Raw genomic sequence first — 14,507 nt, 5'->3', positions numbered from 1 at the left:
TACTACTCTCTGAGGTTTCTTTTTTTTTTTGTTTCTTTTTTTTTTTTTTTAATACAGTGAAATTGAGACTTCGGATACCAACCTTTCTGATCTTTATCATTTGGTATAAGAACTGTGCCAAAAAAAAAACAAAAAACAAAAAAAACAAAAACGAATGGATTGGATTTGTACGGGACCATTCAATTGTGAGGCAACCTGAATGGTCTATTCTTCTGCGCTGTGCTTGTGGGGTATTGGAACGAAACGGTCCTTTTCCGAAAGCATCTATACGAGGCTACTGTTTCAATAATAAATAGCCTGTAATTAATAATTTCTTATTTTTAAAGCAGAAAAAGAAAAAAGAGCCCAAATGGATGTGTACTGTGTGTACAAAAACCGTGTTTTATAAGATGACACATGATATTATGATGCGCATCTAAACAGAGTCTTAGATACCGTTTGGTTCGAGAACAACCAATTTTTTATTTATTCTTAGAATAGGTATAATTTTTGGAATAAATAAGAATTAGTTCAATTTTGTGTTTGGACGAGAATCGAGATATTTAGAGGAATAAAAAAAATTACGTTTGGTTGATTGGGTTGGAATAGTAGAGATAAGAGTAATTATGATTGAAAATAAAACTAATTTATCTAAATATTAAGCACCTAAGTATTAGTAAATAATATTTTAATAAGTTGATAAATAAATTAATCAAAATTACATTATACATTAATTAAAATTACTATATGAGATGACAAAGATGACATTAATTAGTAAATAACTATAAAAAATAAGTCGACATGTTAATAGTAATTAATTATTTAATCATTTATTTTTTTAGTTAATATATTAATTATTATATAAATTAAAATACTAATTATTTAAATAATATAAATATTAGTAAATAATTGAATATATGGCTAACTATTTAATTAGATAAATAATAATAAATTATAAATAGATTATTATTTAAATATTTATTAATTTTATAACTTAAATAATTAATTAGTCAATTATTAAAAAATTTAAATGCATTAATTAATTATAATTTATAATTATTTATAATTTAATTAGTAGATGAATAAGATAGAGAACAACTTGTTCCACCCAATAGGTGGAACTACTATTCTATCTCCCCTCTTAACGGGTTATTCCGGAATAACCCGTTAAGAAGATAATAATAGTTCTTGGCGTTATTTGACACCGTTTGGAAGAATAAGAGGAATAAATATTTTATTCTTCCTTTATCCTTTGAACCAAACATAGTCTTATTAGAGCTTAACTGATTGTAAAGCTAAAGATATTGAGAAATATATTGAGATTAGAACGAAAACTTAGACTTAATTAACTTTGATTTCCCCAGTCTCTTGTCCTACAAGTATAAAAATTCTCTGAAGAGGCAATCTCACAATATTCTTTTTTTTTTTTTTTTTGAGAGATAGGTAGCACACTCGCTTCGTTTATTTCATTTAGAAATACACTTAGCTAGAAATGTGAATCAACTAGGATTCGAACTTGGGTCTCGAGTACCAACCACCAAGCCTTTTGCCACTTACTTTAGGGACGGTCGGTATGTCACAATGTTCATTTGAGGCTGCCTATTGCTTCGAGCCGCTCTGTAGCAACAGGGGTACTATATATATAGTGCGCACTCAACAACGCCTTTTTTTTTTTTTTTTTTTTTTTTTTTTTTTTTAAGAGATAGGTAGCTCGCTACCCGCTTCGTTTATTTTATTTAGAAATAAACTTAGCTAGAAATGTGAATCAACTAGGATTCGAACTTGAGTCTCAGATATCAACCACCAAGCCCTTTGCCACTTGCTCTAGGGACGGTCAGTTCAACAACGCCTATTGCTCTCCCAACATATATGGTGCACACCCAACAGAGCCTACTGCTCTCCCAATGCTGGGAGAGCAGTGGGCGCCTTCGTAGATGGGCGTCACATGGATCATCGGATCTCCCCGCAAAATTCCAGAGTATTCAACTCCTACTCAAATCGACTGTCTCTAGCGCAAGTGACAAAGAGCTTGATGGTTAGTATTCGAGGCCCGAAGTTCGAATCCTAGTTGATTCACATTTCCAGCTAATTACTTTATTTCTAAATAAATAAATAAATGAAGCGGATAGTATTTTATTTCTCAAATTTGTCCATGTACTTGACCCCACTTATGAATGAAAACCTCAATCCTTTCTCGCCTCCACTTTCCAGACCTTTCCGAAAAGTCTCGATTTCGCATTGCAGCTTCATAGAATGGCTTCTGAAGCTGTTGCGAGGGATTTGATTTTTGCACCTTCACAACTATTATTATTATCTATGATTTGATATGATAATATATTTTATCTAAGAGATTATTTATTTTATCTAAAAAAATAATGTAATGATCGAACATAGTATTTAATTCTAAACATTTGATTACATTCCTCATTAATCAAATGCACAAATTTTTTGAATAAATTTTAAAAAAATTATACTGAGCAAGGTATCCACGCAAAACAAATGAGGCATTAACTATTTTGAGAGAATGATAACATGGTATCAATTTCGTTCAATTCCTTTTTTTTAAAAAAAAATGAATTTAACAGAAAATGTGAAATGGTGAGACTTTAGGATCTTAGATATCAATTATAAATAAGCTTTTTACTACTTGCGATAGAAACGATCGGTATTTGACCATTAACTTATTAGATGGTAATAGGTTGTGACTTGTGAGTAAGGAGTGATTTAATTGTGTTTTTCTAGTCAAAGTGATATTTATCTGTTAAATCCTTCGAAGTTGCACCTAAAGTTCCCCTCAAATAATGGGTGCACTAAGATCAAAAGAATTGGAAGGTTCAATCTCCGCTGTTATTTATTTTTGGTAAAAATATGCAGAACTTATATAAATGATAAACTATTTAAAATTTGCCACCCAATCTTTCGAAATTTGGAATTTACTATCCAATTATTCAATTTATTTGATTTGAATCAATTAAACAATACTTTTACTTTAAAATTTAAGTTAATTACTTATTTTAATAAATTCATACTTGAAAAAATCATATGAAACTTACTAATTAACTAAATAGGTAAAGATAAATGACGAATTTAAATTTTGAAGTTAAACTATCAAATAAAAAAAAAAACTAAAAGATTGAATATTAAAGTTAAAATTAGATAGTCTATACTACTTATAAAAGCGTGATTTTAAATTTTTTCCTCTTTCCCAAAATACCGTTCCCTATTAATATAATTTCAATTACATACTAATAATATCATTCACTCAATTTTAATTGAATAAATCACAGCCGTACAATTTTTATTTTATTTTTAAATTATCATAAAATATATTAATTCTTAGTCATTCGATCTAATTCAATGACTGACGAATTAAGTATCTGTCACTTTTTTTACCTAAATTGCCCTTAGATAGTACGTATCAAATTTCACTTAGATAGTACGTATCAAATTTCACTTTTTATATGTGTGTCATATCTCCTAATAACCGCTACCAACATAATATCATATTTTATCACAAATAAAATTCGCATTTCTTAAATATTTTCATTCTCACACGTAATATCCGTCACCTATATAATATCCAATTACATAATACCTTCCGCATATATAATATTTAATTATATTTTTTTAAAAGTGAATATATGAAAATTATCTCAATTTTACCTACTAATATTTAAAATATGAGATATTTTTTCAATAAAATATAACATATAAATTTACAATTTAAAATTTTAAATTTGTAGTAAATATGATTCACAAATTGATATTGATTTGAGATAATTATTAAAATAATTGTTGACACACACATACCCTTTTTAGTCGGAAAAAATATTGCATTCTATTTGCGAGAATAGAAAGAAATTTATACTTATCTAAATTTTTATCAACAGAAAAATATTTGCGTCCCATAAAATAATATTCCATACTTATAAAAAAAACGAAAATCTCTATGCAACAAACATTGAAAATATTTTGTATCTACTATCTCTCAATTAGCTAACTAAAAAAAATTAGATTTTAAAAAAAAATAATTTAAATAAGCTTATAAAATCAACTTTAAATTTTAAATTTGGTTCATAGTTTCAAATGTGAATTAATATTTTAATTCAAAATTTGAAATTAATTAAAATTTCAATATTTTGGGTGTGTAAACAGTATTTCAAATTAAAAATAATTAATTAACTTGAAAATATATCAAATTTGAAAAATAGATAGGATGATAAATAAATTAATGTCTTTAATAATTATTTATATTCAAATTATGGATTCAAAATTAATATCAAATTTTGAGTTTTATTCATAAATTTAAATATGAATTTATTAATTTAAAATTTAGAATTACTTTAAATTTTTAAAATTTGGATACATATTAAAAAAATTAATTTTTTTAAAAAAATTAACTGATAAATAGATTTATACCATCAATAATTATTTAAATATAAAATATAAATATAAATTTAATTTAATTAAATGTTACGTGTATTGCACGTGCACTATAACTATCAACTCAAAATAGTGTATATCTCACATAAATTCCGCACATTTTTATCCTTATTTTTTCATTTATATTACAATTCTACGCCCAAACATGTTAGCGGACCCGAACCGTACACAAAAGGCCAATATGTATCAGTGTGTGAATTGGGCTTGACCTGTTAAAATGTGGGTCGGATTCAACTAAACCCTGTGAGAAACTGTGGACTATCCAAGAGTCAAAACGAGGCACGTAACTAATCCAATCAGTGCGCGTACGTGCCTTATCCTCATTCAACCCCATGAACTATTGTTTTTTATTCTCTTTTAATACCACTTTGGTGTCATTCCTTTTTTTTTTTTTTCTTTTTAACGGATCATTCTAATCGACAAAATTTTTTTTACCGAATCTAAAGTATTTTGTGGTTTAAAACGTATCAATTTAGTACCCATAATTTTATTTTTTTCTTATCTTTATAATTTATTTTGCTAAATCAGTTACAAAGATAAAACTAAAATATAGTAAAGTAAATATTCAATAAATTTAGATAAGATATCTGAAGTATTTTTGTATATAATTTAATAAAATATTAATGGAGGAGCTAATGAAAAAAATAATAATAATAGAGTACTAATACTTTAAATTATATATTATTAAAATAAAAAAATATGAAATCACAGAAATGATATTTAGAGTTTACCCTAAATTTTTTATATCTTTTAAGACTAAACTCGGTTAGAAATTTTTTTTGGACAACATAGGCGTTAGTTTTTTTTTTTTAAAAAAACATAGTTTTTAAATTGTTGGGGGAGGTATAAAATCTGAGTTGGACGAGGATAAATCTCGTCATCCACACGCTGCTGGAATGACGTATATACCCATGGAAAATCCGCCACGTGGACGGTCCGACGTGTTCCAACTCCCCTTCCCCCGTCTCCACCAACTTTTATCCCATCCCCCCTATCCCCTTTCTCCACCCCTCTCCCTCGATCCCCCGCTCCTCCTCCCTCGATCCCCCGTTCCTCGATCCCCAAAACCCTAACCCTAGCTCCGCTCTCCGCGCACTCACCGATCGCCCTCGTGGTTCGGATCGATCGCAAGCTTCGAGAGGCTCCTCCGGTGGCGTCGGGAGGAGGAGGAGGAGGAGGAGGAGGAGGAGGTTGGGAGAGATGACGAGGCGGTGCTCCCATTGTAGCCACAACGGGCACAACTCGAGGACGTGCCCTAACCGCGGGGTGAAGCTCTTCGGCGTGCGCCTCACCGATGGATCCATCCGGAAGAGCGCGAGCATGGGGAACCTCTCCCTCCTCGCCGCCTCCGCCGAGGGGTACGCTTCCGATGATTACGTCCAGGGATCGTCCTCGAGCTGCCGCGAGCGGAAGAAGGGTGAGCGGCTCCTGATCCCTCCTTTTGTTGCTTTCGTTTCCGATTCGATCTCGACAAATTAGGGGTTTCTCGTTCCAAGTTGAGATCTCCGCTGATGTTTCATTTTCATCGTCCTTTGGTGTTAGGGAAAAATGGTGGCAATTTGTGACATTTAGATCTTGAAAGAGTGGTACAAACTCTGAAGTTATCGTAGTACGTCAAAGGATTAGTTTTATTAGAAACATCATATTAATGGTTCCGGTGTATTAGAAGCAGTGAATTTTCTTCGAAATTTTTGAGTTCATATCTCTTGGGAGCTTAAGTCGATATGTTGCGATCAGGGATTGCTTGTTACTAGATGCATATCTCGAATGGTACGCATGCATCTTCGCTTGACTGCGAATTTTAGGGTGATGGCTTATGCAGATTTACTCTATAATATTCATGTCTCTGGCTGTACAAATGTTAGAGGATATCAGAAACCATTGCATCTAAAACATAACACCTCAACTCTTGATTATTTATTTATTTATTTATTTATTTTTTTGAAGATTGTCTTAGCGTGCGTCATTTAACATCGTGAAGGGCAAGTCAGATATTTCTTCTCTCTGTCTGGCTTGATCTGTTGGTGGACATTTCTTAAGCAACTTGGCTCTAAGTTTGCCTTGTGTTAGGTATTTTCATACCCTTGTGTTATGTATTTTCATAACAGTTTGTAGATAGTTAAGTTCGAGTGGAAAAGGGTTGTTGGATTTGAGGACGTCCCGTAAGATGAGCTTCTCAACATTTGGGGACCCCATAGTCAAATTTGTACTTGATGGGAAGGTTAGCTGCTCCCCTTGAAGCCACAAAGCTCATAGGGGCCCAAAAATCTATCCCAGTGCGTCTCCCTAAGGGTAAGCAGCAATTAGACCCATCTAGCTACGGGTACAGGTTTGGTTTTCGAAAGCAAATTTTGGATGTTTATGTCAGAGGATTTCCAAACCTTGATTTCAGGTTTTGGATGTTTATGTACATAGCTGAGATGCAGATTTTGGATAATTAGTGATTGTCAGCATTCTCTCTATACCGATTTGCATTGTTGAAGCAATTTGTTTGCTGTAATAATTCAATTTATAGAACCATGTTATACTTTTGAATCTTAGCTGAAACTTTTCTACAAATAAGTTTTAAGGTAGCTCGTCTTCCTCAAAGGCGCGCTTTGCTCCTTGTGTCATGGCTATTGAAGCCCTTGTGCTTTCGTGTGACTTGCGCCTTTAAAAACCTTGAAGGGACTTATTATGGCGGACAATAGATTTACAAGTTTACTCAGAACTTGTATTTATGAATTTAGAATGGTACAGAGGAGCATAAAATTCTTAAAAGAAAGCTAATATGAAGTACTAGTTCCCACCATGCACCTATCAAATGCTTGTTACCTTGACATAAATTTTGAGTTAATCGTAGAAATCTTGAAGTGACAACTATTTTATCGTTATCAGATGTTCTTGCCTGCATGCATGGTATATTTTTCTACAAGTTCCATGCGTTAATGTGGCGTAGGAATTTATGGGAACTGGTTTGTTGACGGGCATAAAACTGCTTCTCTTATTGACAGTTCATTTTTTTAACACTATCTTTGCAGAGCAATGCTCTTATGTACTATTAACATATTGCAGATTACAATGACTGCGTTTTGAATTTCTTGGAATTGTGATCTTTGATCTGATGTAGAAAAATAACATCATTAGCGATAACATTTATTGAGATAGAGGTCCGGACTTTCAAGTTGAAGGGTGTTTTAGTAGAAGGGTGTTTTAAGCACATTCTTTCGAATCTATTAAACTGCTTACAAGATTATACTTCCAAGAACGTCTGCAGTAGTGCTTTATCTCATCAACAATATTGACGTGCTATGTAGGTTTATTTGATTTGGAGGCATCTTATGCCATTATTATGAATTTTTCTGTATTTGTTAGGTTTTTGGTATCACCTTTTTTCCGTCCAAATAGGCTTGCATACCACAATTAGCAGTGAAGATATTAACCTGCCAGTATCTTCGAACTGTACACTTTAGGATTCCGATGGACATGTGAACATGAAACAAATGTTGGCAGGGGCTTTCTGTCTTGAAGCTGTTCTCCAGTTTAGCTAACATGCCACTAGAAAGAGACGAAATAGATTAAATTCTTTCTACTTTAAATTATAGCTATCAAAGTGTCCTTTGATTTTCGCTGATCCTGCCTGAACATTTGTTTTCCTTTTGAATAGAATATCACATACATCTTCACTGTCATGTTGATTTGTATATTACATGATTTGATAGGCATACCAATGCGAGGATAGGCACAATTACTATTGGAAATGGTGGTTGTGTGTCAATGATACTTGTAGATGTTTCTTCTGACTCTTGTTATAGCTGACATGACATAACACCCATTTTATGATGATTGATGTCAGGTGTGCCATGGACTGAAGAAGAGCACCGAATGTTTCTAATTGGATTGCAAAAGCTTGGGAAGGGTGACTGGCGAGGAATATCTCGTAATTATGTGGTGTCACGTACGCCTACCCAAGTAGCAAGCCATGCTCAAAAATACTTCATACGTCAAACCAACATGACCAGAAGAAAGAGGAGATCTAGCCTTTTTGATATGGTACCTGACGAGGTTAGTTTTTCCCTATCTCTTTCTATTTTTCTAAACCAACGCAAAAATATGCAATAAAATAAGCTTTTTCTGGTCTTCATTGTCCTTGCAAATTCGGATTGCTTTCTTTGTTTCAGAGATCTGCAGTATTTAGCAACTTGTTTTCACTCCTTACTATAAATAGGGAAGTTTTTTTGTTTGGAATTGGGAGTTGATTGCTGATATATGTAAGTAATGCTTTTCTTGTAATGTTTACGAATTTTTCTGTCGTTTCTTCCGTTTTTCAGCCCATTGACTTTCAGCCAGTTCAAGCAAGTCAAGAACCAGAGACACAAGAAAACGATCAACAGCTTTTACCTCCGGCCATTGATGAGCAATGCGAATCAATGGACTCTAGCCCTTCAATGGTCGGAGAGGCGGCTGTTCCAAGTTTGGAGAATCCTCAGTGCAGTTATCCAGTAATAGTGCCGGCTTATTTTCCGCCGTTTATTCCGTTCTCGCTCCCTCTATGGCCACCAGGTTATAAAACAGATACGTTGGAACGGGAGACGCATGAGATCGTTAAGCCAACTCCAGTGCTTTCCAAGGCTCCGATAAACGTCGACGAACTCGTGGGTATGTCAAGACTAAGCATAGGAGAATCCAAAAGAGAATCTGCTGAGTCGTCGACATCATTAAATTTGCTCGATAATTCAAATAGGCGATCGGCTTTCCATGCTAATCCGCAAACAAGGGCTCAAGCATGATATCAGATCCTTCGAAGGCCGACATGGTGAAGATAAGCTTCACCCCTTTGTTGTTTATACATGATTAACTGTGTTTTGAGGCCAACTGTTTAAGTTTATATCATCTATTTCTTTTTACTAGGAAAATTTGTAATGACATAGTAAGTTATTAAAGTGACTAACAATGTTGCCACTTACTAATGTTGCTTCCATTGAAACTGCTAGTCATATTAGGCGATCAGGTGCTATGTTTCTTTTACAAATTTACATTTTAACGTGTTATATGCTGCAACTTCGTGTAGTTGGCATAGTAATTTGGGCAAATGAAGGGGGTAAATGCATGCGGTGATGAGATCTCGGAACTCAAAACTAGCAGATGCAAGGCCTTCCTGATAGAGGTCTTGGTATTTTCCGTTTTCTTTGTTATTAAAATTAAAATATCATCTTAATGCTTATTAATTTATCTTTCTGGGCTTATTTTGTGCGATCACTATACGGAAAACTGGAGAAAAAGCATATGTAACGCTTCCGAAGATCCGTCATTTTTTAGTTCTAATTTGAAACCGGTACTTTTGCTTGTAAATGTAATAAGAAGCTATTTGATGGATTTTTGTGAAAATATCCCTTGCTAAGCTAAGGAGATCAAACGTTACTAAACAGTGGGACTTGCGTATTTCTACACCAGTTTTATTATTATTATTATTTTTTAAGAGGAATGGGTAGGACACTACCCGCTTCATTCAATAAAAAGGTGAATTAAACTACATGGGTGAGACAACATGGCCTCAGGAGGCGCGAAAAAAAAAAAAAAAAAAAACTGAAGTAAAAGGGGTATACACCAGTTTTATTAATACACCGACCCTATATATATACACGTACTTTTTGCGTCCCGCCTTTCCCGTGTTCAATTCTGGTTTCCTTTTCGCAAAATTATTAAGGTACAGTTCGACCCCTCCCAACTCCTCTCTCTCCTTTCTTCTTCCCCAGTAACCCTAATAATAATTTCCATGGAATCCGATTACAAGCCCTAATCTCCCTTCAAATTAAGGTTTCTCCTTCAAATCCCCTCAATCGGCATGCCGAGATCGACGATAATGAGGTAGGGTTCTCGAACGATCCCATTTCCCGTGCCCTTTTATTCGTTCACCTGTGCTAATTGCGCCTTAATCTCCTAAATTCCAAGCTAATTTTTTTTTTGGTTATGATGATGAGAGCGAGCGTGAAATATTACACGATTAATTAATTAATTGGCAAGGTATTTCTTTCTCTTTTTTTTTTTTCTGATTTTTCGTGAAATATCAATGAAAATCTCGCCACTTCTATCTGTGTAGTATAATTGCTCGCATTCCGTTCAATTCCCTGAGCGCAGAATTATTTTGCCTTTTGTTGCCAATTTGATTTACTTATCTTACATGCTTGTTCATGATGCGCAAACATTGGTAGCAGCAACTATCTGAAGCTTACATGATGCAGCAAATTTGAAAGATACAGCTAAAAGGAGTGCTCCATTGTTTGCAGCTCAAACACAAACACCACCCACCCCTTCTCACTAGTTTGGGTTCGGGTTCGTGTTCGGGTTCGACAAATTCGCGGCCTCCACCGTTCGCACCTCCACTCCTTCCTCCCCGACAACCCTCTTCCAGAACCAATGCCGCCTCCACACCTGCTCCATCTGCTCCATCGGTATCTTCTTCGTCTCCGGCAACAGGAAATACACGAACACCGTCATCACACACACCCACCCCCCGAATAGAAGGAAGGTCCCGTACTTGAGATGGCACAGCATGGCCAGGAATGTTTGGCCTATCACGAACGTCACCATAAACATCACCGCCACCACGATGCTCTGCCCCGCCGACCTGATCTCCAGCGGCGAGATCTCCGTCGGGACCAAGTACGTTAACGGCCCCCACGACCACCCGAATCCGGTGACGAAGATGCACATGAAGGTCAACACCAAGTACGCGTAGTCCTTTTCCATTCCTCCGTGGTCTTTGAGTTGCTTCGCCAAGATCACGCCGATGGTGAACTGCGAGATTATCATCTGAATCCCTCCCACGATGAACAATACCCGTCGGCCCAATCTGTCGACCGCGACTATCGCGATGACGTTGCTGGTCGTCGCGAAAATTCTCGTCACCACCGTCGACATGAGCGAGGTGCTCTCCTTTAGCCCGATGGTCCGAAACATGACAGGCGCGTAGAAGTTGATGACGTTGATTCCGGTGATCTGGTTAAAAAAGGGGATTAGGATTGCCATGACAAGCTGGGGCCTGTACTTCCTTTTGGTTATGTTCCGGAACGGGTGGCGGATGGTTCTCGAAACCGCGCTCGCGGAGATCAAATCGTCGAGCTCTTTCTGCACGTTGGAAGTGCCTCGGAGCCTTTGGAGAAGCACCTTAGCCTGGTTGTGGTCGGCGCTGCATTGGAGTACGTTGCTGGGCGTCTCGGGGAGGAAGAGGGCGCCGAATGCTAGAAACGAAGCGGGAACTGCGGCTAAGGATAAGGATATTCGCCAACCCCATCCTCCCTCAATTCTTTGGACTCCGTAGTTGACCAGGTTTGCGATGAGGATCCCGAGGCTGATGCAGAGTTCGAACGCGTTGCTGAATGCTCCTCGGTATTGCGGTGGAGCCATTTCCGACAGGTATAGTGGAATCGACTGCGAGAGCCGACAATAGTGTTAGTTCGGCATTTAGTTCAACTCTACGCAGGTAATTTTTACGCAGGAAATTATATTAGACCATGCAAATTCTTTGAAAAAGTAGTGTTTTCACCATAGTGCAGGTGCTGCTGAGTAGCTTGGTATAACTACCGGTTGGTATTGCTCCGAAAAAGACGTCAGAAGATCAAATAAAGGTATTTCTACTCATGGATTTACTGTTGCAGTTGTTCTAACAACAATTTTCTTTCTTTTCTCTGAGCTTTTATCTGTGTTATATTAGTTGCGTAAGTACCCATCATACTAGTCCTTCGTACGATTTCATTATATCATTTTTCTTTTTCCTTATCAAGATATAAGTGTCTAGATTTGCTTTCTTTCTTCTTCCTACAGTTGTTCATAAAGAATACCTTAACAAGATATGAATGTTTCAAGGCATTTAGAATTTGGTGTACAACTATACAAGATCTATGTTGTTCCAAATTCATAAAGCTAACATATTCTCCGCGTGACGGTACTTCAAGTGGAATGGCGTAAGTGTGAACAGTTTATGGAGGAGGGCTCTGATGAAACCTGTGGAAAACGTTCCCAGTGCCTCAGTAGCCACCTTTGAAATTCAGGTATGTGGTAATGAGTCAGTTGATAGTGATACTAAATAGAGTGAACAGGGAGACTTTTCTCTTGGATCTTTTCCGGCGACTTCATGACGGGGTCAAGTCAATGCTTTCTCCGTCTTGAAGTTATGGCTAACAAAGACAATGGCAGTTCCCGATAGTCTACGCACATTATTTGAAATTATGAACTGGAAACAAAATCCGCGGGATAAAGCATTGATGGTCCAGTTTCGCGATGTAAGTATGTACGGTGGTTGGTTTTTTGGATCAAACTTTATTCCTTGGCTTTTAGGGCACGTTTGATTTGAGGGATTTGAGGCTTGGAATGAAGATCGGGATGAGCCATTGTCATGGGTGATGTTTGGATTGAGAAATTGATATTCTGAGTGTTCCATTCCGAGGGAAATCGAATCCCTCCAAAGTTTGAATAAAAATATAATTTCAAGCTTGAATCTGAAATACGGATTTAAAAATTCAAGCTTTAGTTTCTAAAAGTGTAATATTTTGGAATTTAGTTATGCTTTTATTGAATTTTAACTTTGAACTTGAATTGAACTTTTGCTCAATCAAAACAGACATTAATTAATGAGTCGATTCCGACTTCAATTTCTATTATGAACCAAATAAATCAGGAGATTCCATTGTTCCGTGTTTCATTTTGATTCATTCCATTCCTATTTGCATCAGGATTTCTATTTTGAACCAAACACGCTTACACAGTAGGACTTAGATTGGAGTTTTCTGGAGTCAATTCTGAACCAAACGCGCTTCCTCAGTAGGGACTTAAATTGGAGTTATCTGGAGTTATCTGGAGTCAAAAGCAACATACAAAAAGTTCAAGAAACTACGGCTAAGGTTTATTCCTTTCCTGCAATAAAAGTATTGGTGCGGGTATACGTCAATTAAGTTGTTGTTCTTAAATTGTTTGCTACTAATTAGCCCAGATTTTGGCTGTTTATTTCCACGTAAACAGTTGAATGTAACAGTTAAGTGATAGACCGACCGTCCCTAAAGCAAGTGGTAAAGGACTTGGTGGTTGGTATCCGAGACTCAAGTTCGAATCCTAGTTGATTCACATTTCTAGCTAAATTTTTTTCTAAATGAAATAAGCAAAACGGGTAGCGTGCTATCTATCTCTCTCTCACAAAAAAAAAAAAAAAAAAAAAAAAAACAGTTAAGTGATAGAGAATTTTGACCTGGTTGGTGAATCCGAGGCCGACGCCGAGGAGGACGCGGCCGAGGATGAGCATGTAGACGTTGAGAGCGGCCCCGCCGATGGCGGATCCCGCGACGAACACGGCGCCGCCGACGAGCATGGACGTGCGGCGGCCGAAGCGGCTGGAGACGGAGGACGCGACGAGAGTGGAGACGAGGCCGGCGACGTAGAGCGACGAGGTGAACACGGTGAGGAGCTGGCTGTCGAACTTGCAGTAGTTGCTGATCTCGGTGTCGCCCCTCATCTTCCCGTACACGTCCGGGAAGAACCTCTTCAGGAACGCCTCCATCGACGTCACCCCACCTTATATAATTGCATGTGTTATATATACATCCAAATCATATCCATCTATTACTATTACTAAACGAGTCGAGCTCACCAATATATATATATATATATGCAGGATTATTATAGTATTAAGAATATAGCAGTTTTTGTGTTCATAATTTTTTAACTATCTATCAATTTTGATAAATTGTTAGAAAATTAGAAACACAAGAAATGCTGTACTCCTAAAAGCACAATAATTCTGCTATATATATGTATATATATATTAATGCTATTAATAAGAGCAACTAAAATTGATAGATGAGATAGATAAGAGATGTAAATAAAAAAAAAAGTTCAGAATTATTGCGGGTAATTAATCAAATGTCTCGTCGATCCCCTGTACGTATATATAGTATTTACTTTCCCAGTTCTTTCACCTTCCTTATTAATACACGTACGCATGTACGCACGTTTTTGCTAATTTGTAAAAGAAAAAAAAAAAATAGCAGTATAAATAAAAACACAACATACATAGTTTTCACTTTGGCGAGGTTGGTCGTGACCCAACAACTGCC

General features: G+C 36.1%; 2 protein-coding genes across 2 annotated transcripts; one reads left to right on the top strand and one right to left on the bottom strand.

The window, feature by feature from the left end:
* LOC109713739 (transcription factor MYB1R1) lies at window positions 5,421-9,462 on the top strand. The gene is made up of 3 exons (XM_020237918.1): window positions 5,421-5,839; window positions 8,258-8,466; window positions 8,733-9,462. Exons 1-3 carry the CDS (start codon window positions 5,623-5,625, stop codon window positions 9,189-9,191), a joined length of 885 nt encoding a protein of 294 aa, XP_020093507.1. The 5' UTR covers window positions 5,421-5,622; the 3' UTR covers window positions 9,192-9,462.
* On the bottom strand, window positions 10,516-14,109 carry LOC109713738 (hexose carrier protein HEX6-like). The gene is made up of 2 exons (XM_020237917.1): window positions 13,643-14,109; window positions 10,516-11,832 (listed from the first exon to the last, which is right to left on the bottom strand). The coding sequence occupies exons 1-2, from the start codon at window positions 13,949-13,951 to the stop codon at window positions 10,720-10,722; spliced, it is 1,422 nt and encodes a 473-aa protein (XP_020093506.1). The 5' UTR covers window positions 13,952-14,109; the 3' UTR covers window positions 10,516-10,719.

The sequence above is a fragment of the Ananas comosus genome, linkage group 8, assembly GCF_001540865.1.
Source record: "Ananas comosus cultivar F153 linkage group 8, ASM154086v1, whole genome shotgun sequence".
NCBI classification, from domain to species: Eukaryota; Viridiplantae; Streptophyta; class Magnoliopsida; order Poales; family Bromeliaceae; genus Ananas; species Ananas comosus.
This window is presented reverse-complemented; position numbering and strand designations above follow the sequence as displayed.